This window comes from Balaenoptera ricei, chromosome 19 (genome assembly GCF_028023285.1).
Source record: "Balaenoptera ricei isolate mBalRic1 chromosome 19, mBalRic1.hap2, whole genome shotgun sequence".
Taxonomy (NCBI): Eukaryota; Metazoa; Chordata; class Mammalia; order Artiodactyla; family Balaenopteridae; genus Balaenoptera; species Balaenoptera ricei.
The window spans coordinates 37,097,898-37,124,432 of NC_082657.1; the positions used below are offsets into that span (position 1 = coordinate 37,097,898).

The window sequence follows — 26,535 nt, forward strand, 5'->3', positions numbered from 1 at the left end:
TTTACCTCTCTCCGAGCCTGTGCTCTGACAGAAAGAAGCAAGCAGTCATGTTGTGAGTAACCCTGTGGAGAGGACAATGTGGCATGGAACTGATACGTCCCAAACAATAGCCAGCAAGGATCTGAGACCTGCCAACTGCTACATGAGTAAGCTTGTACCCTTCAGACCCTTCTCACTACCCTTCAGACATGAGATGAGTATGGCCTGTGAATACTTGCACTGCAACTTTGTGAGAGACAGTGAGTCAGAAGCATCTAGCCAGGTTGTGCCTGTGAAATAATAAAAAGCAAAGAAGCTTTAAACAGCTAAATTTGGGGGTAATTTGTTGTGCAGCAACTGATAACTAATACATCCATAATAGTCTATGAAAACCATGGGGGGAGAGATCTTATGACATACATTTGGCGGTATAAAAAAAAAAAAAGAAACTATTATAAATTATCAGAATTACCAACTAGGAGATCCCTAATACCTTCAAGAGAGGGACGTTAGTGGTCACCAGAAGGCAAGCAAAGACTCCCACATAAAGAGGACAAAACCATCAGGTAATAAGACCAGGGCCTAACTCAAGCCCCAGCCCCTCTGAAACCTTCCAAACACATCAGATTGTCTACAGGTTGATGTGCTGATCTACCTTCCCTTCCCTTCAGTATGCATGACACATACTGTTAAAATTTAATCACACTGTTCTCTATTGTTTCATGTGTATTATCCTTTTCATCAGTGCCTGGGGACATACCTTGGGTTTATTCCCTATCTCTTCTTTGCCACCACTCCCAACCAAACAACCAGCTTTGAGGGCATCAAAAATTTTCCATAACCCTGCTAAGTCCAATACCATATTCAATTTCTAGGTCCCTAAAATACAATTTGACTAGACTTAACAGAAAACAAAATGTAGTCAAAGTTTGGTAAATTTCTTCTACCTTCATCACCCATCAAAGGTGGAGATAATTGTCCATAATCTCATTTCAGGTTGGTTTGTCTTTAATTGTGATAGCATCACTATTTTATGTATCACTTACAAACTTTATTTGGCAGTATTTTTTCCGACATGATACATCCCAATTTCAGAGGTGTTAAAATGTTAAAAATTTGTTTTAGAATCAGTGAAACATGGTATTCCTTTTCCATATGTAGTGTTTTCACATATGCTATTGTAAAATTAAAATAATTTTAAGTAAACTTGTGACTTACCCCAACAATAGTTGGATAAAAGTTAAGTAAAATAACCCTGACAACAAATATGAACCCCAAAAGGGTATTTACTGGTATTTATAAACTAGAGGGCAATATCATCTCCAAAAGCATTTTGAAAGTGGGAGTGGGAGAGCCATTGGCATTCAATGAGAATTAAAGATGCAATAAACATCTTGCAAGGAAGGAGGACAGCACCACCAATAAACTATTCTGCCCAAACATCAATAGTGTCCTTGTTGAGAAAATAGCTTTTGCATCCACTTTCTGCAGGGTGGGCCCTACATGCGAACACCTCAAGTTTGACTTTCCACAAAGTTAACACAAAGCCAAGCACAACTTAAATCCACCAAATGGTAGGAAATAGTATACGGCTAATGTGAAGTGGCTACCAAAACTTATCAGAGAACAGTTTACACACTACTATTATGTATATTAACCTAGTCAAATACTTGTTGAGTACTTACTATGTGTCAGGTATTTGAGATACATCAGTGAACAGCCATGCATACATCCCTGCATTCCCACTGGGGGAAAGAAACAGTAATCATAAAAAATTATCAAGCATTTTAAGAAACACTAAGTACTATGGAAAAATAGCAAGGGTAAAGGTGAACCACACTGGGGTTGAGGAGGGCGGGAGGAGATTGCAAAGTAGGGTGGTCAGAGTAAGCCTTACGGAGAAAGTAGTATTTGAGATTTTAAGGAGCTCAGGGGTTTAGCCTTGCACATACCTGAGAGAAGAATGTTCCAGACAGAGGGACTGTCAGTTAATGCAAAGGCTTCCTCAGAGAGTACATGGCGTATGTGAGAAAAAGCATGGAGGCCAAGTGTGGCTGAAGTAAACTTAGTGAGGGGGAGAGTGAAGAGAGTAAGTTGGGGAGAAGGGGGAACATATGAAGAGGTATAGGGCAGGGCTAAATCCTGTAGGTGATAAAAGGACTTTCTTTGGCTTTTACTAAAGACAAATGGAGAATCAATGGGTGGTTTTGAACAGAAGACACAATATAATTTTTAAAAATATAAGAATCACTCCAGATGATGAACTGAGAATAAACTACAGGGGAGCAAGGGTAGAAAGCAAGGTAGATAACAGCACATTAAGAGGGAATTAGTGATTAAAACCCAAACACAGACGAACCCTACAAAGCTATACACAAATATCCCAAAACTAGGTTACTATATTAAAGTAAGTTACCATACCAACGTTTTGCGGTTGCCAGAGTCCTTTGAGGGCTTACTGATTGAAGACAAAAATCAAAATGAAATACTTTCAAGTAATTTTTACATTTTACCTTTGGACAGACAACCTCAACTTCTGTAATCTTTGGTATAATTGTCTGTTTGAAAAGGGAACAGGAATATTCCTAAAATATCCATGCCATAACAGTGGATATATATACATGGTACACTTACCTCTTCATTACCTAAAGAACAAAAAGCACTAATATGAGTAATCCAAATCAAGGACATGCCCAAATTATGTATTACTGGGCTTAGAAAGGTCTAGTGTAAAACTTTTTTTTAGAACCCAGCTGGCAAGGGATAAGGAAATATTCAAGGACATTATGGTCGACAGGTAATAAATCGGTTTGAAATGAAAGCTTTGCCAAGGATAAAAATAAATGGATCAAGAGTTGACTGGGACTTCCCTGGTGGTCCAGTGGTTAAGATTCTGTGCTTCCAATGCAGGGGGCACGGGTTCGATCCCTGGGGTCAGGGAACTAAGATCCCACATGCTGCGCGGTGTGGCCAAAAAAAGGGCAACAGAACCTTAATACTAACTTTTAAAGCACATTTAATAGCCTTGTGTGGATAGCTTCACAATTTTATTTCACCTTATTTTATTTATTTACTTATTTTTTGGCCACTCAGCATGTGGGATCTTAGTTCCCCAACCAGGGATCGAACTGCAACCCCTGAAGTGGAAGCGCAGAGTCTTAACCACTGGATTGCCAGGGAAGTCACTTCACAATTTTGGAAGAATTACTACAATCTGTACATCAGCATAGTTTAAACAATTGTATCAGCAAACAACCATTCATTTTTAAAAACTGAAAAAGTGAAAAGAGCCCAAAAAGCATGCTTAATCCAAAATCAGAAAAGAACCAAGTTCTTGATCTGAAATCAACTGAATATTCAGAAGCATCTTCCCAGTAGCATGTGTAAAATTATAAAACTATGCACTATGTATTTAAAATGACTAAAAAATAACAGAGTACCCTTCTTAGAGCTACTTTATCTTAAAACTGTAACTACACCAGAAGAAAACTTACTCAAATTATCTGTCACAATTCAATTTACAGTGCTGAAGAACACTTTAAAACTTAAGTCGCTCCATCCTTTGAAGGCCTCAATGGAAATGCAAGTTTATTATACTGAGGTTAAGTAACGACCATTCCCAATAATTGCAAAAGACTATCTTTTTGTCAGACTAGAGTTTTATATTTTCACACTGAAGAGATGAAAAACTCAAATCTTGTGTCTTGTCCTCCAAAAATAAGTGGCTGATCATAGATTATTCTCACCTTTTTGATGAATGATCAGATTCATAGAACTTTTCCTTGTACTGAACTTCAGCAGTACGGAAAGACAGAATCACCATTAGGCTGGAGTAGGAAAACCTGGTCTAACATTAAACTAAGGAAGTCACCTCACTTTCCTGGGCTTCAATTTCCTACAGGTGATACCATAATTCTGTATGACTAGATTTCAAAGTTTAACCTTCTAAAAGATGTCAACAGAATTATAAGTACATAGCTCCAAGAAAAACAGTCTGTGTCCTCAAAAGAAAACCAGGGTGTACTGTTTTCCAAAAGCGCCATGTTCTATAAATCTACCCAAGTGTAACAAATGAAGTATTATTCAATTACAATTCAGGGCAACTGTATGTATATGTTTGGAGGATGGGAGACTTCTTACCTACTATAAAATGAGACAACTTATAAGGCAATACACGGTAAAGGTAAGTGAAACTACCCAAGAGGAATGTAAGAAATCAATTTTGCTTAGGGAAGTCAGGGAAAACATTATAGACAGTACATCTGAGTATGAACTAGAATGATGGATAATGTTTTGGTAGATACAGACGATGACATTCCAGATAAAAGGGGCAAAAATGTATTTGGGAACCACTGTGCAACCGTCTTTTAACTAAAGCCTAAGTTGTAATATGCTGCTATAAGTATGGAGGGATCAATACTTACACAATAAGCTCCAGGCCAAGGTACTTGAAAAACTTTGGCATATAGGATGCCTAGTTTCAAACCAATGATTTAGTAGACAATTTGGCATTAATGTAAAGAACTAACTGTATTCCCAGAATCATTTACAATTAGAATATATTCACATATTACTTATGTAATAAAGAAATGCAATAAACAAATGATGGGGAAAAGATACTGGAGATTAGTTAGAAAGCTATTGCAGAAACGACAGGGTCTGAAACAAAGGAGTAACTATTCTTATAATGAGTCTACCAAAAAATTTAAAAGTAACATTGCATTTCAAAACTAAGAACTCTAAATCCAAGGTGACAAACTTTCAAACTAATTATCTGAAAGGGAAAATGCTGAGCTCTTAATATGAAGTTTAAGAGCAATAAAATAGTGTCTTTCACAATATGCTTTCATTCCATGTTACATTTCATATAATTAGTCCAAAAAACAAAAAAACCCAAAAAGCACAACAATAAAACCAACACCTCTCCTGCAGACAGTTTAACATCTCATTCAACATTTTAATTTAGCCTAGAGGTGTATCCTGAGCCTTCCAGCATTAAAGACAGAAATGCATTTCTTTCCCCCAGACATGCATTTCTTAAACCTACGCTCCACACTCCCAAAGGCTGCATTTCCTTCCAATCTCAACACAGGATTTCAGATTAAGTCTACACCTCTAATTAGTGACTTCTCAAACAATGCTTTCCAGCGAATAATTTGCTTTATTTGCTTTGCTACATTCTTGCAAATGTATGAATGAAAAGTACGTAAAAATTAACTACTGTGTACATATAGGGTGCAAAAGGTTTTGAGCCCATTTTAGTTTTGAAACATGCTTCTTAAAAATTGTGAGCAAACAGAAAAGGAACTGCTGGATCTTTCTTTATATAAGGTCTTAAAATAAGACTCAGTAGGGTGCCATTTTGAAACTTCCCAGCAGGAAGTTCAGTTTGATCAGACGGCTGGTTAAGAAATGCTTCAACTAATAATATGAACTGACTTGAAAGTTAGCTTTGTTCTTTTACAAAAGAATATACCAAGTTCATAGCAGGTACTGTTTTTGTTAATTCAAGAATCATAAACTTCTCATGAAAAATAAGTGTCTTGATATATCTGAGCATTCAATTAAAATTATTGTGATAAATTCTCTTCCAAGGTATTGAGTACCAAAGATCTGTTACATGGTAGAATGAAATAAAGACTCAAGTTCATAAATTTAAATTGGCTAAAAAGAAAGCTTTTCATAACTAGATCAGAATCTAACCAAAAACATACTTGGAAAAAGCAAGGATAATTTGAGATTAGTCTTTAAACATGTTGTCAAGAAATAGGAAGCATTTCTTCTTCTGTCCTCACAATTGTTTTTGCTTTTTTTTTTTTAATGACTTAACCCAAAGTTAGGAGGACATCACAGTACTTAGCCTGACAAGATCCGTATTAAAGAGACTGGGATGTAAAACCCCAGCAGAAATTTAAGAGACCATAAAGAAAGAAGCTAAGCCAGAGATCCATTCGAGTGAGTTATGAACCAAAAGCATTTCAGTTCTGTTCCACCATAATGCCACAAAAGGCTGCCTTAAAACTTCTAAGATTAGGATCTTAGGCAAGAAAGGGTAATACTTTGTTATTGATGGTCAAATCTTGGTGCCTTGATTCTAGACTTAAGTTTCCACGGAAGGACTTGGGCCCCCACTTGTTGAAAAGGGACCAACTCTCTAAACAAGTTTTATCATCATGGGACCTTTTCAGTCAAAGCACAACTAGATGTCTAAAACTTCATGTATCATCAGCTCATTTTCTCCTCAGACAAGATAACAATCTGCAGTGTCCTACAACAGGATTATTTAAACTGATACCATATATTTTATTAATAGCTAAAATACTACACTGCCAATCTTTGGATGGGTAGGAATGTCAACCTGAGCACATTAAACCCAAATACTTCTACACAAACAAGTTTGTTCTTAATCTGTTTGACCTATTTCCTGATTTTGTACGTGTCCAACCATTTTTTCATCCGTGTATCCCTACTCCTATCAAACGGACTGTCATGAGGCAAATGTTCAGAATTTTTTTCGCAAAAGGTAATCAACTACACTCAATTATTAACTGGTCAAATAAACTCCCCAAGGCAATCGAATTTTAGAGAAATAAAGAGGAAGACTAAGTGCTATTACTCACTTTCAGGAAAAAAGTACTTTTTATTAGAGTCCTAAAAACTGTAACGTTTGAATGACTTCAAAGGGCAAGGTTTCTGCTCGAAGTTTACTTTAAACACAACATTTCCAAACCCACAGATATTAAGCATTAAAGCTTCATCCTAGTGAGGGTACTCCTCTGTGGGAGCCCGGTGGGGTGAAATCTGCAGAGGGGGTGGTACTGAAAAAGAACACCTGTGCGTTTGGCCTTACGGAACCCTCTAGTAAGACCTGTAGTAAGTCTCTCTCTCACCAGCGCTGAGGCCTACAAGTGCTCGGCTAGGAAGCGGGCACTTCCCACGGATTAGCGGAACCGCCACTACAGCACAGACACGGGACCCGGTGGGTGGGGGCCGACTTTGGAGACGGAGTGAGCGCCCGGGCGCGCGAGTGGAACAAAACCTGTGGCAAGAAGTAATGAGGAAGTGCTCTCTCCCGCCCGCCCCTCCCACCGGCGGACACCCGAAACACCCGGGGTTTGACAACGTGCTGGGGGCGGGGGAGGGGACTGGCAGTTCCAGGTCCGCCCAGAGGAACTGGGAGCCTGTACTCCAAACACGGGCCCCTCGCCCCCGGAGCTAGGCCTCCGGGGCCGATGCCCGCTGCACCCATCCGGCAGTTGAGGAGCTCGTGGGGCCTGAGAAGGGTGCAGTCCGCGCGAACCGAGGCCCAGCCGCCCCCACCGCCGCCCTCAGAGCCTCCAGGCCCGGGCCGGGGGCCATCCCGGGTCTCATCCCGCGCTCTGCCCTCCGCTTTGTGGAGCCTTCGCCTCGGCCTCTTCAGAGCCCGAAGACTCTACAGCCGAAGGGAGAGAGTCCTCCCGCTCTCGCCTCTCCACTTCCCCGTCCCGACTGCCCCTCACACAGCGGAGCGCCGGGAAACGCTCCCAGTGGCCCCAGGACCACCCCCGTTCCTTCCCGCACCGGCACCCGCTTTCCGTAGCTGACACCGCCCGCCGGCCCCAGCACCCGACCCCAGCCCACCTCACCTTAGGCGGCTCCGGCGGCACTGGACACAGGAAACTCCTGGGTCCCCGACTCCGGCTCTCCTCGACCCCTCTTCGGTTAACTCCGCTTGTTTCTCTACAAAATGGCGCCGGAGGTCGCGCGCTCACGTCGCGGCCTTTCCCCTCCCCGTTCCCATTTCATCATTCGCTGCCCGCCCGAGGAAGGAGGGCCCCAGCACCAGCCAATGATCGTACCCCCCCCGTGGCTCCTGCCCAGTCACCGACGGGTGCCCGCGGATTTAAACCAATCACACACTATCACTTGCAGAAGTCAAGGAAGAAACCAGGCTCCTGCTAGCAACTACCAATCCAGACTCCTACTTCGCGGGCTTTGGCCAATTGCCGCTCGCCAGTCCCCAGGGACGGGAGTAGGAGCCCTTGCGCCTGCGCTCGAGGCGAGGGCCAATGGGGAGACGCAGATAACTTCGATTTGGGGTTTTACGGCTTCCCACCTGCCCTCGAGGTCGTCGACCAATGGGGGTCTGGCATTGCCTCTGAGAAACAATAAATAAAGGAGAGGGCCCTTAGATCCTCGCCACCTTGTGCGGGCACTACTCTGAGTGACAGGGAAAAACAGCCTTCCAATACTCTCCTTCCCCTTTCGAATTGTCAAGTCTGGTAGACCACCGGGCTTCCCAATCTTAAACATTTCCCCACCCCCCACCCCCGCCCGCCTTGTCTATTTGGCGGGGAACACCAGCTACGAGAAAGCAAGCCAGCCTGTAACTAGAGTGGTGGCGCTTTGCATCCTGGGATATGTAGTTCCCCCTCCCCGTTCCTGTCGCAAAAGTAGTGCGAGTTCTTCCGTCACTGACTGCGCCCTAGGAGGAGTAATGCGTGCTGGAGAACGTAGTCCCCCAGGTTCCCGTTTGGTCCTATCCCGCCTCACTTTCGTCAAGAGAACTTTCCCATCTATTTCTGCCTGTTGAAGAAGGGACTCCTTACAGAGAGGTAGGAAGCTCAGTCTCTTTTTGGCTTAGTCCCTGGAAGTGGTATCAGAAAGAATACTTATGCCCTTAGCTCTCGGGAGAAAGAATAGAGAAACATATTTTTTTAAAGATTTTGTGGTCACGTGTTCCTAGCTGAGTGTGGGAGGAGTGGAAGGAAGTGTTGACTGGTGGCTCTTTTAAATTTTGAAAAAACTGTATCCTCATCACCCCGTCCTGAGGCTATGCTGGGTTGCTTGTCTCCTAGCCATCTCTTTCATACTATCTTTTGTGCCTAAAAATACTTAAAAAAAAAAATTATGGTAAAAACACATAGCATAAAAATTACCATCTTAGCTGTTTTTAAGTGTACCGCATAGTAGTGTTAAAACTATATGCATATTATTGTGCAACTGATCTCTAGAACTTTTTTATCTTGCAAAACTGAAACTGTATGCCCATCAAACAACTCCCCATCTCCTCCTTCCAATCCTTGGCAACCACCCTTCTATTTTCTAAGAGTTTGACTACTTTACATACCTCATATAGGTGGAATCATGAAGAATTTGTCTTTTTGTGACTGGCTTATTTCACTAACGTCCTAGAAATACTTTTTGACACCTGCCCATTCCTTGGTTGGACGCTAACTCTTTCAGCAAACATTTACTGAGTGGTGATTTCAAACAACTGTAGGATACCCAGGGACCCCACATACAGCAAGGGCAAGAGTTGCTTCAGTCCTGTTCATAGCTGTATCCCAGCACCTAGCACAGTGCCTGGCACATGGTAGACATGTGAGCAAATAAATGTTGAAAAATCAGGAAATGGAGAAATGGACTTAAAACATTGTAATATTAGTGATAGAAGGCCCCCTAAACAGACCAAGGATGAGGAATAAGTCCCTTCTATACCTTGTTGCTGTATAAAATTGCTAAAACCTCTGTGGATAGCAGAATTTTGGCCAAATTTATCAAAACTGAAAATGCACAGACCCATTGACCCAGTGTCTAGGAATTTATTCCACAGGTGAATATTGCAGATTTGTACAGAGATGAATATATAAAGATATTCACTGATGCATTGTTAATGGAGTCCCAAAAGATTGGACACAATAGGGAAGAGGATAAATAAGTGTATGGTACTGTCATACAATGGAATACTACAGAGTTTTTAAAAACCGTGAGGTAGTCTATAGGTACTGATATGGAATAATTCAAAGATTTATTGTTAAATTTAAAAGTTAAGTGCAGAAAAAGAAAAAACAAAACAAAAAAACTGATGGTATAATCAGTATGTTACCATTTGTGTAGGAGAAAATAACTGTATTTGTATTTACATATAAATAAATGCATAAAAAGATTTGAAAAGATACATCCTTTCCCCAAACTGACACCAGTGGTTATCCCCAGGGAGGGGAGTGGAATGAGGAAGGGTAAAGGGAGCTTTTGCTTTTTGTTTTGTGTATTACTATATTATTTGAACTTTTTGCAAAGAGGACGTAGTCATGTTTTATTTGTATAATTTAAAATAAAAATTTTTTAAAAGGAGACAGATAATGACACCCATAGAGGTCAACTATCTAAGATCAATTCTGTAATTCTACGATTAATTCAGGTCTCAGACATAGATCTCCTAAAGTAAAGTCAGTTGAATGAAATAAAGCTGTGTTGCCTTTCCCCACTTCCGCCTGTCTTTATACTGAGGCTGCTCTGGGAGACCCTTCTGCCCACTGCCAGTGCCACCCTCCCACCCCCCATCCTCACCCCCAACTACACCAACACCACTGCTAGGATTTGACGCGCCTTGGGGACTTAGCCTAGTACCTGCAGGATTCACACAATAAATGGCCTGGAGATCAGAGTCCTTCAACTGTGTGTTGTCAAGAATTCTAGGTGGCTTCTATCCCTGCTAGAAAAGAGAGAGACTCATAGAATGTTTACAAATTGGAAGGGTTAATGGAGATCACTTAGTGTACTTTTTTCACTTTACTGAAAGACATATTTGGAACCTGCCCAGACAAACTAGTTTACTAGAGACCTTCACAAAGGATTCACTGCATCACCTTGTAACTCAGCAATTATGTGTTCTGAGGTTCAAACATATTTAGAAACAGGATATTTTTACCAGCTGTTAATTACTCACCTGGCCTCTTTCCTCAGCCTTCTTCCAATCCTTCACCCCCAATTAATTGTGCTTCCCATGCTCTGGAAGAACTATACAAACTCTTTTAATTGTTTCCCAGAATAGCCTGGAGAGGGAAATGTAAGTGCTAGGAAACAAAAGCCTTATTGAATTGGCTTGGGGTGGAGGCAAAAATACCTAGAAGACAAAGAACTTTGAGACTTTGAGATCTGTGCAAACTGTGTTATAAAATGTTTGGTGCTTGAATGAAGAAGAGATACAAGGCCTTTTTATTCAGTGTTCTTGTTTTTCAGCCCCATTTATCAGAGAGTCAGTAACTTCAATTTACAGTAGTTTTGTTTTGTTTTGTTGTGTTTTGGCTGCGTTGCATAGCATTCGGGATCTTAGTTCCCTGATCGAACCCATTCCCCCTGCAGTGGAAGCATGGAGTCCTAACCACTGGACCACCAGGGAATTCCCAATTTGCAGTAGTTTTGACTGTCTTATCCAAAGCAACTCACTGACAGCCTAAATCTAAATTCTGATCTCCTTCCATACCATCAGCAATGCCTAAGCTCCAAACCTTCTGGCTCCCTGGGCACCCAGGCTTTGGTATGACTTTGGTGGCTCTACCCTGATGGGAGGATGACCAGGGAGGCACATTGCAAAAAGCCCATTGCGGAATTCAGAAACCCAGGCCCAGAACCAGGCTGTGCCCCTAACTTTCTGTGTAACCCTGGGAAAGTCGTTTCCCCTCCCTGCACTTCTTTTTCCCTCTTTACTATTCTGAGGATATTGGATTTGGCTCCCAAAGTGTGTTCTGTGGACTCCTAGGAAGCCAAAGACTTACTGTGTGGTCCTGGAATTCTTATGTGCACATAGGTTTATTAATCAACTAATATACTCTAAAAGTAAAACTTTATATGCTTTATCTTATCCACACCTCAAGACCCTGTTGGGTAGGGACCCCATTTTACAGATCATAAAACTGAAGCTTAGAGAGGATCAGCTTCATCAGTTGAAGGACACCTGCAGTGGGGTCTGTGCGTTTTGGAAGATTGAAATCATGGCAGGTCCAGAAACTGATGCCCAGTACCAAAGTACCAAACTGATGCCCAGTGATGCTCTTTTTTTCACTGGTATCAAAAAATATTTCAACTCTTACACTCTCACAGGGAGAATGAATTGTGTACTGGCCACATACGGAGGTATTGCTTTGATAGTTTTATACTTTAAGTTAAGGTCTAAAAAAACTCCAGCTGTGAAAGCAACATAAACGGATTCTCAGCTGTACCTCATCTGTTAAGTTCCCATGCCTGAAGAAGCTAATGTCAACTCATCATGTGATACTCAATTTGTACAATAAATTATGAACCTGGAAAAAAAAACAAAAACTGAAGCTTAGAGAGGTGAATCACTTGCCCAAGGTCACATACCTAGTCAATGGCAAAGCAAGCCATGCAACCCAAGCTCTCTGACTTCAGGGCTTACATTCCCAGCCACCATCCTCTAAGACTTTGTTTGGAAACCCCCGTGCCTAGGTGATCTCCCAGCTGTCATGTTCAGTGGTCCAGTAGTGATCAGATATTTTCCAAGCCAAAAAATGTGATGCATCGTCTGATAGGGTGTTATAAATGAGTGAGACAGATTCTGAAAATACTGCCGTGAGTTTAGTGTTTTCCAGTTGAGTTTACATTTGAATTTTTAGATTCTCTCTCTTTTTTTTTAAATTTTATTTATTTTTGGCTGCGTTGGGTCCTCGTTGCTGCGTGCGGGCTCGCTCTAGTTGCGGCGAGGGGGGCTACTCTTCGTTGTGGTGCACAGGCTTCTCATTGCGGTGGCTTCTCTTGTTGCCGAACACAGGCTCTAGGTGCGTGGGCTTCAGTAGTTGTGGCATGTGGGCTCAGTAATTGTGGCTCACGGGCTCTAGAGCACAGGCTTAGTAGTTGTGGTGCATGGGCTTAGTTGCTCCACGGCATGTGGGATCTTTCCGGACCAAGGATCGAACCTGTGTCCCCTGCATTGGCAGGTGGATTCTTACCCACCGTGCCACCAGGGAAGTCCCTAGATTCTCTCTTTAATAGGGGATTTTGTCCCAAGACTGTGTCGGAAACTCCTGACTTTTTTTTTAAGGTTATTTATCTGTCTCTTTTCATGAGAGAACAGGGAAGAAGCTAAGAGGAAAAAGGAAAAGCCACAAAGCATCTCCTCTGGTTCATGGTTAGTTTAACACTGAGTGGATGCTTGCAAACAAGTTAGAGCAGGTCTGAGAATCCTACCTGGGCTTTAGACAGATTCGTGGACCTTAGGATTATTGATGGAATTCTTCTGAGCTGGACAGAGTCTGTATGACTCTGCTGTAACTTTCTGTGTCCTCCCTGATTACAGACCTGATATTTGAGATGATTGCCTGAAACCTGGACCATTAGTCTGAACTCGTCATCCTCCGCCCATCTGGGCCCCTGCCTTGGCGGATAGTTCTCGTTTAGTACTACAGACTTCTCTGGGCACTGTCTCAGCCTCTCAGCCCCCAAGTTACACTTAACATCGTTTACCTAGCACCCGTCTCTACTGTCATCTTAGAGAGGTAAACTTACAAGATATCCTGAACTGAAGGTGGGAGGGGGCAATAAGTTGAGCATTGTCTTCCAAATTCCTCTTTTTTTAGGGTGGAGGGCCGCACCTCCCAGCTTGCAGGACTTTAGTTCCCCAACCAGGGATTGAACCAGGGCCTCAGCAGTGAAAACCCAGAATCCTAACCACTAGACCAACCAGCGAACTCTCCTTCCAAATTCCTCTTGACCATTCCATACTTCCTTCTCTAGGTTATTAAGTCCATCAGACATTTAATCTCTTCCAAATACAGTATAGAGTCTTGGAAGTCTGAAAAAAAGAGGTCTCTGTCTTTCAGATGTTTACAGTCACTCTTTGGAGGAGCAAAAGACAGACCAGGTAATCATTAGTGAACAATTCAAGCCTGTATGTTACCTATGGAATGAATAGGTCAATAATCTAAATGCTGGAAGCTGATCCAGGAGAAATACTTTTGCTGGAATTCTTCCAGGATATGTAGCTTGAAACAGTACCCCCTCCCTGAACCCCAAAAAGTAAGCTTACCAGCCACCCACACTGGCCTGAAAAGGACTTTTCATGACCAAGAATCCCTGAATTCAGATATATTGGGGGCCTCTGAACAGCTTTCAATACTTCAAAAAGCATAAGAAAATCAAATATTTGTCCTTCCCCACACTAACCCCCCCAGAAGCTACAGCAGCTATCATTAATTAGCTCATCATATTTGGTAGGCAAAAATCTTCCAAAATTCAGAATCCGTAGGAAAAATAATGGGCAAACATCTTTGGAATAAAATATTGGGGAATCTCTACGGAGGCCCATTTCAACCCCCAAAAATCTGAGCCTAATTAGCCTTATTCACCGACCTGAGGATGAGGATAGGCCCATATTTGTCATTGTAGCCCTGTGGTTTTAGAGTAGTCACAGATGGTGAAAGAAAGGACAAACTCCAGGTTCAAGTAAAAAAGAAAGCATTTTGAATAATGTCATTCAAGCTGCTATAACAAAATACTATAGACCCAGTGGCTTATAAAAACAGAAATTTATTCCTCACAGTTCTGGAGGCTGGGAAGCCCAAGATAAAGGCACCAGCAGATTCAGTGTCTGGGGAGAGCCCACTTCCTTGTTCATAGATGTACATCTTGCTGTAACCTCACATGGTAGAAGAGGTAAGGGAGTTCTCTGGCGTCCCTTTTATAAAAGCATTAATCTCATTCATGAGGGTTCCACCCTGATGACCTAATCACCGCCCAAAGGCCTTACCTCCCAATACATCACACACACCCCTCCACCACCAGGGCAGAACCCTCATTTCTTCAACAGATAGTCATTGATTAAACAACAGCTGTGTCCTGGAACATAGCTCAGAGCAGAATAGGCACTTCAGGTGTCTGTGCAGGTTGATGTAGCTCATTATCATCTGCTCAGACTAGCAGAGAAGCCAACTGTCAAAGAGTCACAAATGTGATAAATGTTAACAAATGGGGAACATAGGGAGTTTTGGGGAGCCTGCAACCCAGTCCGGGGATTCAAGGACTCTCTAAGGATGTGAAAGGGAGTAGGAGTTCTCTAAACAGAGTGGCTGATAGGGAGTACATTCCAGCAAAGAGCTAAGCCTCACAGAGATGATACTGGCATCTCTGAAGAATTAAAAGACCAGGAAGGTTGGAGCCTACAGAGGCAGCCAGAGGACGATTTAAGCCTCTGTGCTCAGCCCTTTATCCTAAGGGCTCTGGGAGCCTTTGAAGGGTTGGATGGAACAGCTGACATGCTAATATTTGCACTGTTTGAAGGTCACACTGGCTGGGGCATGAAGAAAGGACTGGTGTCTAGCCAGAGAAGTTGCTGGGAGACTAGCCAGGAGGCTACCTCAGGAGTCCAAGGGAATGGAGCGAAGTGGGGTCACGAGAGATGAGGGAGGTCAAAGTGTCGGGCTTTGGCAACTGATGGAGTGTGAAAGGTGAGGGAGAAAAAGTGAAGGATTGTCTGCCCTTGGGTACCTCCTTCCTCCCACCTCAACTCCGCCGCTTGATGCAGGGAGACTGGAGGAGCAGGTGTGGAGGCAGAGACAGTGAGTTCAATTTGAAGGTGAAAGTGTTTCACACAATCACGCTGTGGGCTAAAGCTCTGGGCCACTGAGAGCCAGAACTGCTGATGGAGGCATTGACAAGCCGGCTTGGTTGCCCTGGGGGAGCCTTCAGAGAGCAGAGGCCCGGGGGCCCCCCCCAGAAGAGCTGTGCTCAGGCTCCTGGTTGAGGAGGGAAGAGTCTCCAGCATGCTGGGAAACAGCCCAACCCAGGAGGCCTGAGGACTGCTGGAGACTGAGTGAAATCACAGAAGCCAGAGGACTGAGGGACTCAGTGTTTTTGAGCAGTCAAGCAGGGAGGAGGGTGACAAGGCCTTGGGCTGGGTGACCTCGGAGAGAGCCTTTTCTGTGGCTAAGAGGGGGCTTAAGCCAGATGGGATCCGGCTGCAGAGGAAAGCTGTAGCTGGAGGGCAAAGGAGGGTTTGTTGTTTTTAAGATAGAGGGATTGGGGCACATTTAAATGCTAATAAAGTTCTTTTGGAAAGAAGTTATCTCTCCTCCCTGTGATCTCTCCTCCCTGGAGTTCAGTTTTAGACAGCTGGAGGGCCAAGGTCTTCTTCTTTGTTTTTGAAATACTTGGGCTTTGATCTTCTTCAGTCCTCCTTCTCCTGAGGGTTCTTCTCCAAGGCAGAAGGTATCCAGCAACAACGCCCACTTAGAGCTGCCTGGGAAGTGACTCTTCCTCTGGCTGTTGACTTCTAGAAGAAGAAAGGGCTGCAGCCATCCCACCCCCACCCAGGCCGCCCCAGAGTCCACCCTTCCCCTGGGGCATCACGTCCTCACTGGCTGCTTCAGGGCCTCCACAGACCTCTCCCCACCCACGAAGTTGCGAGCCAGGTCAATGTCCCCTTTATGGACAAGGGCTCAGAGGTCATTCTGCAGCAGCTCCCAGGGGAAAGGGACCATGTCCATGTACTGCCTCTGGTACTGAGGGCAAACCTGGGCGCTGCAGGCAGAAGCAGCTGAGGATGTCCAGACAGCCCACGTCTACTCCGGGAAACTGGGAACTGGGATTCCTGGAGCCCGTTTTCAACCTTGCCTCTTAATCAGCAAAAGCTTGCCCGTAGATATGGGCCTATCCACTCTCCCAGGATAACGATTCTTTCCCACACCCTGTGCCTGGGCTCTAGGACCCCCACCTCCATCCCATCTTCTTCCAATTGCAACAGGTGCCTCTCCCTCATCCATTTCTTCTTTCAACAAATATTTCAGTGTTTACTGTGTTCTGTCGTGGTCCGAACGTGGGTTGGAAAAGAATTTCCAGACACAAAGCAGAATGTAAAGAGGTTAGAATTTATTAGAGGGAATGGTCGCTGCCAGAACAGCAGGCCAACTTCCTAGTAGTCTGAGAGAGCCAACCCCGAACATGTGCTATTAGTCAGTTTTTATAGCCCTAAAACAAAGAAATGGTCCGAGGTGAAATTTTTGTTTTCTGATTGGTCGAGGCACATATGCCTTCCTTCTTTAGAGTGGGAGTGGGACAGGGCAGATGCCTTTCCTTATTTGGGACGAGAGAGGAACAGGTCTCGTAGCCCAGGTGGGCTCAGGAATTTCGTACCCATCGCAACATGGCGATAAGAGTCCGGTAGGGTATGTAACGCTGAAACTTTTTCAGGCAGGGTTGTCCGTTGTCCTTGGAGCACCACACGTTCCAGGCACTATTACAGGTGCTGGGATCCTAGTAGTGAACCAACAGCCTGCCCTACCCTACGTCTTAGTGTCAGCTATCTCTGCCCTACCTCTCCCCAAGAAGGCCTGCCAATCTTGGGAGATCATATCCACGCTCTCGTGCCTCTACCAGTGGCTGCTAGATCTCCTCGGGCTTACCTGCACAGTTGCCAGTCAGGGAGGGAGTTGAGGGTGTGGCTCAGCTACAGGTATGTGGTACGGCCTGGATACATTCAGGCACCCCAGGGATGGGGCCGTCAGGAGGCTGGAGGCAGAGAGTATGGAAGGGGTTATGGGGTTGAAAGCCTCAAATATTCCCTCCCACCATCCCATTTTCCATGCCAGTCCCCCAATACTTGGTGAACCTCATAGAGATGCTATTTGGGGATCCCACAAGCTCGTCCCATGCTCTACAGCCCTGAGCCCCTTCTGTAATTCTGCTCATCCCCTTCCCATGCAGACTAAGTCCTTCTCTCTCTCTAGAATCCTCTTCTGTAAAACAGAAGAGTTGGCCTAGATGATCTCAAAGCCCTTTCTGTCTGGAACTGTTCTGACTTCTGCAGCAGCCCCTGGTCCACCCTGTACTCCAAATGGGAGTCGTCAGGGAGAGTTATCTGGAGAAGGCAGGCTAGAGAGAGGAGGGCAGCCAGGCCACTCTGCACGTCTTCCTCTCTCACCATCACCACATGATAGTCCCAGGAAGTAAGGATTCCAAGGACACACCTGTCCTGGTCAGGGGACCCTGGGGAAGTGCTGCCTGTCCCCCCATTCCCACCATCCTGAGCACCCCACATTCTGATCTCTTTCAGGCTCAGACCATGCTGTCCACAGTCCAAGGCTGCCCTAGGTAAGCTTTTTTTAAAAAATATTTATCTATTTATTTGGTTGCACCAGGTCTTACTTGCAGCAGGCAGGCTCCTTAGTTGTGGCATGCGAACTCTTAGCTGCAGCATGCATGTGGGATCTAGTTCCCTGACCAGGGATCGAACCCAGGTCCCCTGCATTGAGAACGTGGAGTTTTATCCACTGCACCACCAGGGAAGTCCCCAACAAATTGTTTTGTTTTGTTTTTTAAAGAATCAAATTTATTTATTTGTGTATTATTTTTTATTGCATTGGTCTTCGTTTGTACACACGGGCTTTCTGTAGTTGTGGCGAGCGGGGACTACTCTTTGTTGCAGTGCACAGGCTTCTTATTGTGGTGGCTTCTCTTGTTGCAGAGCACGGGCTCTAGGCGCGCAGGCTTCAGTAGTCGTGGCTCACAGGCTGTAGAGCGCAGGCTCAGTAGTTGTGGCACACGGGGTTAGTTGCAAGGATTGAACTCGTGTCCCCTGAATTGGCAGGCGGATTCTTAACCACTGTGCCACCAGGGAGGTCCCCCCAACAAATAGTTTTTAAGTGCCTGCTATGTGCCAGGTGTTGGGAATATAGCAGCAAAAAAGCAAAGTTCCTGCAGTCATTGATCTTGCATTTAAACAGGGGGTTGTGATAAACAATAATACTAAGGAAATAATGTTAAGCAGTCTAAGTGCTATGAAAAGAAATGGAGCAGAATAAGGTGCTGGAGTGACAGAGGTGGAAAGGCTGGGGAGGTGGGCAGCTCTTTTTGTTTGGGGAGACCTCTCTGATACAGGATCTGAGCAGAGACCCGAAAGAAGTGAGGGAGGAAACCACACAGACATCTGGTGGCAGAGGGTTCCAGGCAGGAGACCACAAAGTACAAAGTCCCTGAGGCTGAAGGTTGGTGAGTCTGTAGCTGAGGCTGAGCAGTGGGAGAGGAGGAGTAGCAGAAAAAGAGGTCAAAGAGGAGCCAGAATTGTGGGGCCCTGCCAGCCATGCTAGGTGAGGACTTTGGCTTTCATCCTAGTAAGAAGAGAAGCCATAGAAGATTTTGAGCTGAGGATGTGAGCTGACCTTAGTTTTAAAAGGTTACTGCAAGAAGAAGAGTACAGGAGAGCAAAGGGGTGGGGCGCAGCAGGAATCTTCAAATTAGAAGGATGTAATAGTCCAGGCAAGAGATGATGGTGGATTGGACTAGTTTCAAAGGTGGAGAGAAGCATTACCTCTAATAATTATCTCCAGACTACAGGGCACAGCACTCACCGTCTCCCATCCCACATCACCAACCAGTTACTGGGGTGGCCACGTTGACCTGGTATCTTCAGAAGAGGTTGCTCGTGTCAGCAGCGTAAGGCCCCTGGTAGCCATGTGCCCCTCAGCAGGGTGAGTAGAGGTTGCAGATGTTGAGGGCAATGCCCTGAATCATACCATAAGCTTCCAGGACCTGCAGAGAGGAATCAGTCCAAGGACTTTCCAGGGTTGAGGGTAAAAACACAATTTGCTACTCTTTCAGGCACAGGGTCTGTTGACTGGGACACCTAACATGGTGAAAACGGCCAGCAAAGCATGAGGGACTGAGCCTGTGCCCTCTGGCCTCTTGGGTCGGGAGGCAGTCTTGGAGCTGACCCGGGGGGACACATCCATGCCATAGCACAGGGAGCTGAGGGCACTGCTGCTACCCTCCTCGTGGGAGAGAGCTACCAATTGTAAACCAGTGCCACCAAGTCAGTGGGCTGGATTATGCTCTAGAGGCCAGGATTCACAGTTTTTTTTTTTGTAAGTTTTTTTTAAGTTTTTTTTTTTTAAGTTTTGACCCCGTTAAATAGGGCCGAAGGCTCTGTGGCCCTCTTTTCTCACCCATGCCTGCTCCTGGTGGTATTCCACTATCTCCACGTGGGCATGTACGGCAGGAGCTTTGCAGGGCTGCGTGGCAGGCAAACCCTTGGCAGAAATCTGGAGTTGGATTGCCCAGTAACCTAATTTGAAAATCAAAATTCGGTGAGCCGTGATTGCTCCCTGTGTACCATAACCCTTTGTCAAGGGTCAAAGGAAAACGTGAGGCATTTGCCATTTTGGGTTCTGGCAATGGCCAATCAGAACCTTGAGGGCCCGGCACCAGCCCCGGGAGCAGAGGCAGAAACACTGCTCTGGGAAGGTCATCCCCTCAGAGTTGTCATTCCCCTTGAGACCTCCTGCTGTGTATTTGGTTTAAAAAAAAATCATAGAGTGCTGAAGTTTGCACTCAGATTTGCATCATTTGCATTCAGATATGCACACCCTCTTGGGAGGAAGAGACAGGAGTGGTGTGACAGCAAATACTGGGGGGAGGAACTGTGGACAGTCCTATCTCCTGTGTCAGAGAAAATGTTATCTCTGATGTGGATCAGGGCCTATCTGCTAAGTCTTTTGCCAAGGCCTTTGTAGGTTTCTTCTGGATTAGGGCAGGGTAGGGGGCAGCGTTGGAGGCCCTATGGGGAGACCACACAGCCCAGGGGAGAAACCCTGTCCTTGGACACAAAAAACCTGAATTCTAGTCCACAGTCTGCCCCTTACTGTTTGGAAGGCGTTGGGGTAGTTTGTTGTCCTGTAAAATAAGGAGGAAATATTGCCTGAATTTTTAAATGAGGACAGCATATTGTATTTGCAATTTAAAAGCAATGAGAAACAAGAAAAAAAATGTTTTACATTTTATTTTTTATGTATTTACATTTTTTTCTAGTTTTATTGAGATATAATTGACACAACATTGTATTAGTTTAAGGTATACACCATAATGATTTGACATATGTATATATTGCAAAATGATTACCACAATAAGTTTAGTTAATATCCATTACCTCACATAGTTACAGTTTTTCTTCTTGTGATGAGAATTTTTAAGATCTACTCTCCTAGCAACTTTCAAATATACAGAACACTATTATTAATTATAGTCACCATGCTGTACATTACATCCCCAGGACTTATTTATCTTTTTTTTTATATATATAAATTTATTTATTTTATTTTTGGCTGCCTTGGGTCTTCGTTGCTGCGCACAGGCTTTCTCTAGTTACTGCGAGCAGGGGCTACTCTTCCTTGCGGTGTGTGTGCTCCTCATTGCGTTAGCTTCTCTTGTTGCAGAGCACAGGCTCTAGGCGTGCAGGCTTCAGCAGTTGTGGCACGAGGGCTCAGTAGTTGTGGCTCGCGTGCTCTAGAGTGCAGGCTCAGTAGTTGTGTTGCACAGGCTTAGTTGCTCTGTGGCATGTGGGATCTTCCCGGACCAGGGCTTGAACCCATGTCCCCTGCAATGGCATGCGGATTCTTAACCACTGCGCCACCAGGGACGTGCCCTTATTTATCTTATAACTGGAAGTTTGTACCTTTTGACCATCTTCAGAAATTTCCCCAACCTCTAGAAATAAGAATTTTTAAATCCCCGTGTGAGTCCCACTAATCTGCCTGCCTCACAGGGTTGCTGTAAACTGACTGGGGGGTATGCTCTGTGTGTGTGTGTGTGTGTGTGTGTGTGTGTGTGTGTGTGTGTAAGAACAGCTCTGTGCACTGGGGTTCTGAGCTCTTTTCCTTTGCTCTCCCACCAGCTGAGGAGGAGAGAGGTGCCCTCTTTCCAACCCTCACCGAGGAGAGGGGTGACTCACCCCATTGAAGCAGTTGTCCTCTGTGGTATAAAAGCAGAGCAGTAGTAGGTGTTGAGGGAAGTCCAGAGGCTGTGGACTGAGACCTGGAATCAGGCAGTGAGGGTGTGGCCACCTGGGCTCACCTCCACTCCCAGGGCAGTTACTCCATTTCCTGTCATATTAATTACCTCTGATCAATCTAAACTGGCCTGCCTGGTGGCATCATCTGCCTCTGGCCTAAGGATGATAGAGAGCCAGCTGCCTCAAAAGTAGACATGCCGGGCTTCCCTGGTGGCGCAGTGGTTGAGAGTCTGCCTGCTAGTGCAGGGGACACGGGTTCGAGCCCTGGTCTGGGAGGATCCCACATGCCGCGGAGCAACTGGGTCCGTGAGCCACAACTGCTGAGCCTGCGCGTCTGGAGCCTGTGCCCCGCAACGGGAGGGGCCGCGATAGTGAAAGGCCCGCGCACCGCGATGAAGAGCGGCCCCCGCACCGCAATGAAGAGTGGCCCCCGCTTGCCGCAACTAGAGAAAGCCCTCGCACGAAACGAAGACCCAACACAGCCAAAAATAAATAAATAAATAAAGTAGCTATTAAAAAAAAAAAAAAAAAAAAAAAAGTAGACATGCCAAGGACTAGAAGGAAACAGGACTTACTCATTGCCAATGAGGCCATGGTAGTAACCATACTCTATCAGAGGATCATCACCCAGCTGGTAGTTGCTCATTTCCTTTCCCATTCCAAAGCCCTGATACCAGAAGACACAAATAAGTGCTGAGAAGCCCCTCCTGATGGTAACAGTGATAATGGCTAAGCTTGAGTGCTAGGCCCTGCTCTGAGCCCTGTATATTCATTGTCTCCTTTATTCACCCTAATCCTGTGAAGCAGGTACTATTGTGTGCATCCCCTTTTTTGGGGGGGGGGGTCGCACTGCGTGGCTTGCGAGGATTTTAGTTCCCCGACCAGGGATTGAACCCGCGCCCTTGACAGTGAAAGGGCAGAGTCCTAACCACTGGACCACCAGGGAATTCATTTCTTTTTCTTTCTTTTTTTTTTGTGCATTCCCATTTTACAGATGAGCACACTGAGACACAGAGAGGCTAAAGAGCTTGCTCAAGGCCACACAGCCAATCAGTGGCAGAGCCAGGGTTCAAACCCAGGTTAGTGCCATTTCCAGGTCTACACTGTTAGTGTCTTGGCTATACTGCCTCATGCAGGATTAACACAGAACCATACTCAGCATCTCAGAGCAGCTGATGTCTCAGATTAGCCTTATGTACACATGGGGAAACAGGCCAGAGGGGATAGAGATCAAGGTCAGAGGTTGATCTCTGGTTCCAGCTATATCCCGAATCTTTCTATTGATCTCCACCTCCAGTGCTCTCATTCTAGTCCCTGTGTCACCGTCATCTCTGCCTGGACCACCGGAACAGGCCCTACTGGTTTCCTTCCTTCTACTCTCCCCCGACCCCCGCAATCCATCCTCCTGCTAAAACCCCTCCAGTGGCTTCCTAGAGCATCCTTACCATGGCTTACAAGGCCCCAAGATCCTGTTCGTCTGTCCAGTGGCGCTCCACCGTGTGCCCCTGCTCACTCGGCTCCAGCCACAGAGGCCTTCTTTCCACCTGGGTGATTCTGCCTCAGCCTTGCACTTATTTTTCTCTCTGCCTGGACCACTTTTCTTGAGGCTCTTCTCGTGCCTTCTTCTTGTCATTCAGCTCACTTGTCTCCTTCTCAGGAAGGTTTCCCAGCTATGATGTCTAAAGCAGTCCTTCATAGCGCTTAGCATTCTCTGAAATGACCTTGTTTATGTGTGTGTGTACACTTATTGCCTACTTTTCCCCCACCTAGAAGGCAGAGACTGTCTTGGTCACCACTGTATTCCAGTCTGTGCTAGGCTGGGTGCTCAAAGAATATTTGAAGAGTGAAGGACAGGATAAAGATTACTGGGCAGTGCTGGCTTTTTACTCCTGTTTAGCAGCCAAGGACCTGAGACTTACCTTGAAGTTGATGGAAAATGGACCCTTGACAATTTGTGCACTCGGGGTGGGGGGACACATATATACTCTCATACCTTTCTCCAAAGACACATAAGTCATGGCTGGCAAAAGTGGGGAGCTTTTCAAAGAAATTCAGCAGTGCTTGGCAGTTGTCAGAAGCCACCTGAATAGAGAGGAAGTGGGGCCCAAGGTGGGGGTCAAGGTGGGAAAGAATCACAGACAGGCTCCCCTGCCCCAGCCAAAGGGTGAGAAGAGATCATATACTCATTTGCACATTTTGCTGGTCTCCCTGAGCTCCCCTCTTACCCTCTCTGGTCCATTCTCCCTTTCTCTTTAACATGGCAGAGCTGGTGTGATCCAGGCAGTCCAGGGCTTCACACTCTTCAGAGCTTCCTGTCACCCTTAATCCTAATGGGGCTTATGAGACTTTCAGTTGTCAGGCCCTGCACGGCTCACCAGCCCCATTCTCCCTCTTTTTTTTGTTTTGTTTTTTGTTTTTATCTTTTGGCCACACCACGCGACATGCTTAGTTCCCTGACTAGGGATCGAACCTGCGCCCCCTGCATTGGAAGCGTGGAGTCTCAACCACTGGACCGCCAGGGAAGTTCCTGTCACCCTCCATCTTAAACATAATGCTCCAGCCTCTCAGGCATCAGCTTTCCCTATCTCCAAGCCTTTGGTCCCTGCTCACACTCTGTGAGTAGACTCTTTCCTCCACAATCACTGGGCTTTGTTCCCTGAGGCCAAGGGTGATGTACATCTCCCTGCTCTGTGCTTCCCCATCCCCTCTAGCTCCTCTTTTGCCATATTCCTCACACTTGTAATGACTAGTTTGATGTCTGCTTCTGCCCTAGACTGTAAGCTCCATGAGGAGGGACTGGACCACCTCCTTCACTGCTGTTTCCCCCATGTGTAGCACTGTACCTGGCACACAGTAAATTACTAAGAAGAAGATTGTTGCATTCAATTTCAGATTAGAAAACGAAGGTCCAGGGAATTCGCTGGAGATCCAGTGGTTAGGACTCTGCACTTTCACTGCCAGAGCCCAGTTTCAATCCCTGGTCGGGGAACTAAGATCCCGCAAGCTGTGTGTACGGCCGAAAAAAAAAAAGAAAGAAAAAAAAAGAAAATGAAGGTCAAAAAGAAAAAAAAAGAAAAAGAAAATGAGGGTCCAGGGACTTCCCTGGTGGCTCACTGCTTAAGAATCTACCTGCCAGTGCAGGGGACACGGGTTCAAGCCCTGGTACGGGAAGATCCCACATGCCATGGAGCAACTAAGCCCTTGCGCCACAACTACTGAGCCTGCGCTCTAGAGCCTGCGAGCCACAACTACTGAGCCCGTGTGCCACAACTACTGAAGCCCGTACGCTTAGAGCCCATGCTCTGCAACAAGAGAAGCCACTGCAATGAGAAGCCTGCGCACCGCAGTGAAGAGCAGCCCCCGCTCGCCGCAACCAGAGAAAGCCCACGCACAGCAACAAAGACCCAACACAGCCAAAAATAAATTAAATAAAAAAGGAAAATGAGGGCTTCCCTGGTGGCGCAGTGGTTGAGAATCTGCCTGCCGATGCAGGGGACACGGGTTCGAGCCCTGGTCTGGGAAGATCCCACATGCCGCAGAGCAGTTGGGCCCGTGAGCCACAGCTACTGAGCCTGCGCGTCTGGAGCCTGTGCTCCGCAAAGGGAGAGGCTGCGATAATGAGAAGCCCACGCACTGCGATGAAGAGTGGCCCCCGCTTGCCACAACTAGAGAAAGCGCTCGCACAGAAACGAAGACCCAACACAGCCAAAAATAAATTAATAAATAAAAAAGGAAAATGAGGGTCCAGAGATCATTTTGTCTGGCTCCTTAAATTCATAGGTGGGGAAACTCAGGTTCAGGAAAGGTGAGTGACTTGCCCACGGTCACACAAAGAGTAGCTTGCAGAGTCAGCTGCCTGGTCACCACCTGCTTCGAAGCTGGCTCAGGCTTCCTCTGGCCCAACTGATAAATCCCTCATCTTCGTTCAGTTCCCAGAGGCTCACAAAGTATCTCTTCGTGTACAGTCTGATCTCTGCGACAGCCTCGGGGATGATGATAATGATAGCTGACACTGAGTGTTTTCAATATTCTAGTCATTTGTGTGTATTCCCTTCCTTAATCTTTTGCACGACCCTATGGGATAGGTACTCTTATTAGCATCCGATGTCACAGATGAGGAAACTGAGGCACAGGATACTTAAAGGAACTTGCCCAAGGTCAGATAGCCGGGAAATGGCAGAACTGGGATTTGAACCTGGCAGTCTGACTCTTAACCACGACACTGTCCAGCTTGCCCTGTATACAGGAGGGAGGCATTATTATCCTTTCTCTGTCAACCCCCCCAGGGTGAGGTTTGGCATTCTTTGATTCGAAAGCAGGGGCCACAAACCTACTGCCTGCAAGAACTAGGCAGAAAACATGAATGGGTGAAGCAGACGGGTGTCAGGCAACAGGGCCTGGTGGGGACAGTGGTAAACTGGAGAGCACAGGGTCTTCTACAGCCACTCACCCTTGCTGCACCTCAGCTCCAGAAGGGTGTTACTAGGAGCAAATGCAGGCTCAGAGTTGACTTTTCAACAGAAGTCACAAGTCTGAATTTTTAAGTGAAATCTCTCAATTATGCAAACAGTGGCAACCAAAATTCAAGTTTTCTTCCCTCTAATAGGCAGGGCAAGGAAAAGATGTCCACGGGCTGAATGGCTGCAGCTCACAGGCCACAGTTTGCAGCCTCTTGTCTGAGACAGAAGGCATTTCCTTTCTTCCTCCAGCTCCCGTCAGCTTGTCCTCCCTCTACCTCCATCTAGCCTTCTTGCCCTTCTTCCTTTCCTTCCCCTTCCTTCCGTCTTCCCTGTCCCCACCTTGAGTGGTGCAGCCACCCACCTGTTGGTCATTGGTCTGGTAGTTCTGGCTGAGAGAGTAGGAGGAACCCACACCAGCGGGGACTCCAGGTCCAGAACATTGGCCACCAGGTTCCAGCTGTGTGGGTTCGTGTAGAGGGATCCGTCAGCGTTCCCTCTATAGGGAGGAGGGAGATGTGTGCGTGTCCTTTGGGCTGCAGG

The 26,535-nt window shown here is 45.7% G+C and overlaps 2 protein-coding genes and 1 long non-coding RNA gene across 12 annotated transcripts in view; 2 read left to right on the forward strand and 1 right to left on the reverse strand.

The window, feature by feature from the left end:
- The window catches only part of CNOT1 (CCR4-NOT transcription complex subunit 1), a 98,224-nt gene extending 90,503 nt beyond the window's left edge, over positions 1-7,721 (reverse strand). For 8 of the 10 annotated variants that reach the window (XM_059905226.1, XM_059905223.1, XM_059905227.1 and 5 more), the window contains exon 1: positions 7,605-7,718. The gene's annotated coding sequence lies outside the window, so the exon portion shown is untranslated. Of the gene's footprint in view, positions 1-1,664; positions 1,725-7,604 lie in introns of all 10 variants that reach the window. The other 2 variants (XM_059905222.1, XM_059905229.1) reach the window with 2 other exon arrangements.
- A 730-nt stretch (positions 7,722-8,451) lies between these two features.
- LOC132353753 (uncharacterized) overlaps positions 8,452-26,535 on the forward strand; it is a 57,651-nt gene continuing 39,567 nt past the window's right edge. The window contains exons 1-2 of the long non-coding RNA XR_009499084.1: positions 8,452-8,573; positions 17,807-17,844. This is a non-coding gene — a long non-coding RNA (uncharacterized LOC132353753). The remainder of the gene's footprint in view (positions 8,574-17,806; positions 17,845-26,535) is intronic.
- LOC132353745 (ATP synthase membrane subunit K, mitochondrial-like) lies at positions 11,736-12,015 on the forward strand. Its single transcript, XM_059905148.1, has one exon. The coding sequence runs from the start codon at positions 11,736-11,738 to the stop codon at positions 11,943-11,945; it is 210 nt and encodes a 69-aa protein (XP_059761131.1). The 3' UTR covers positions 11,946-12,015.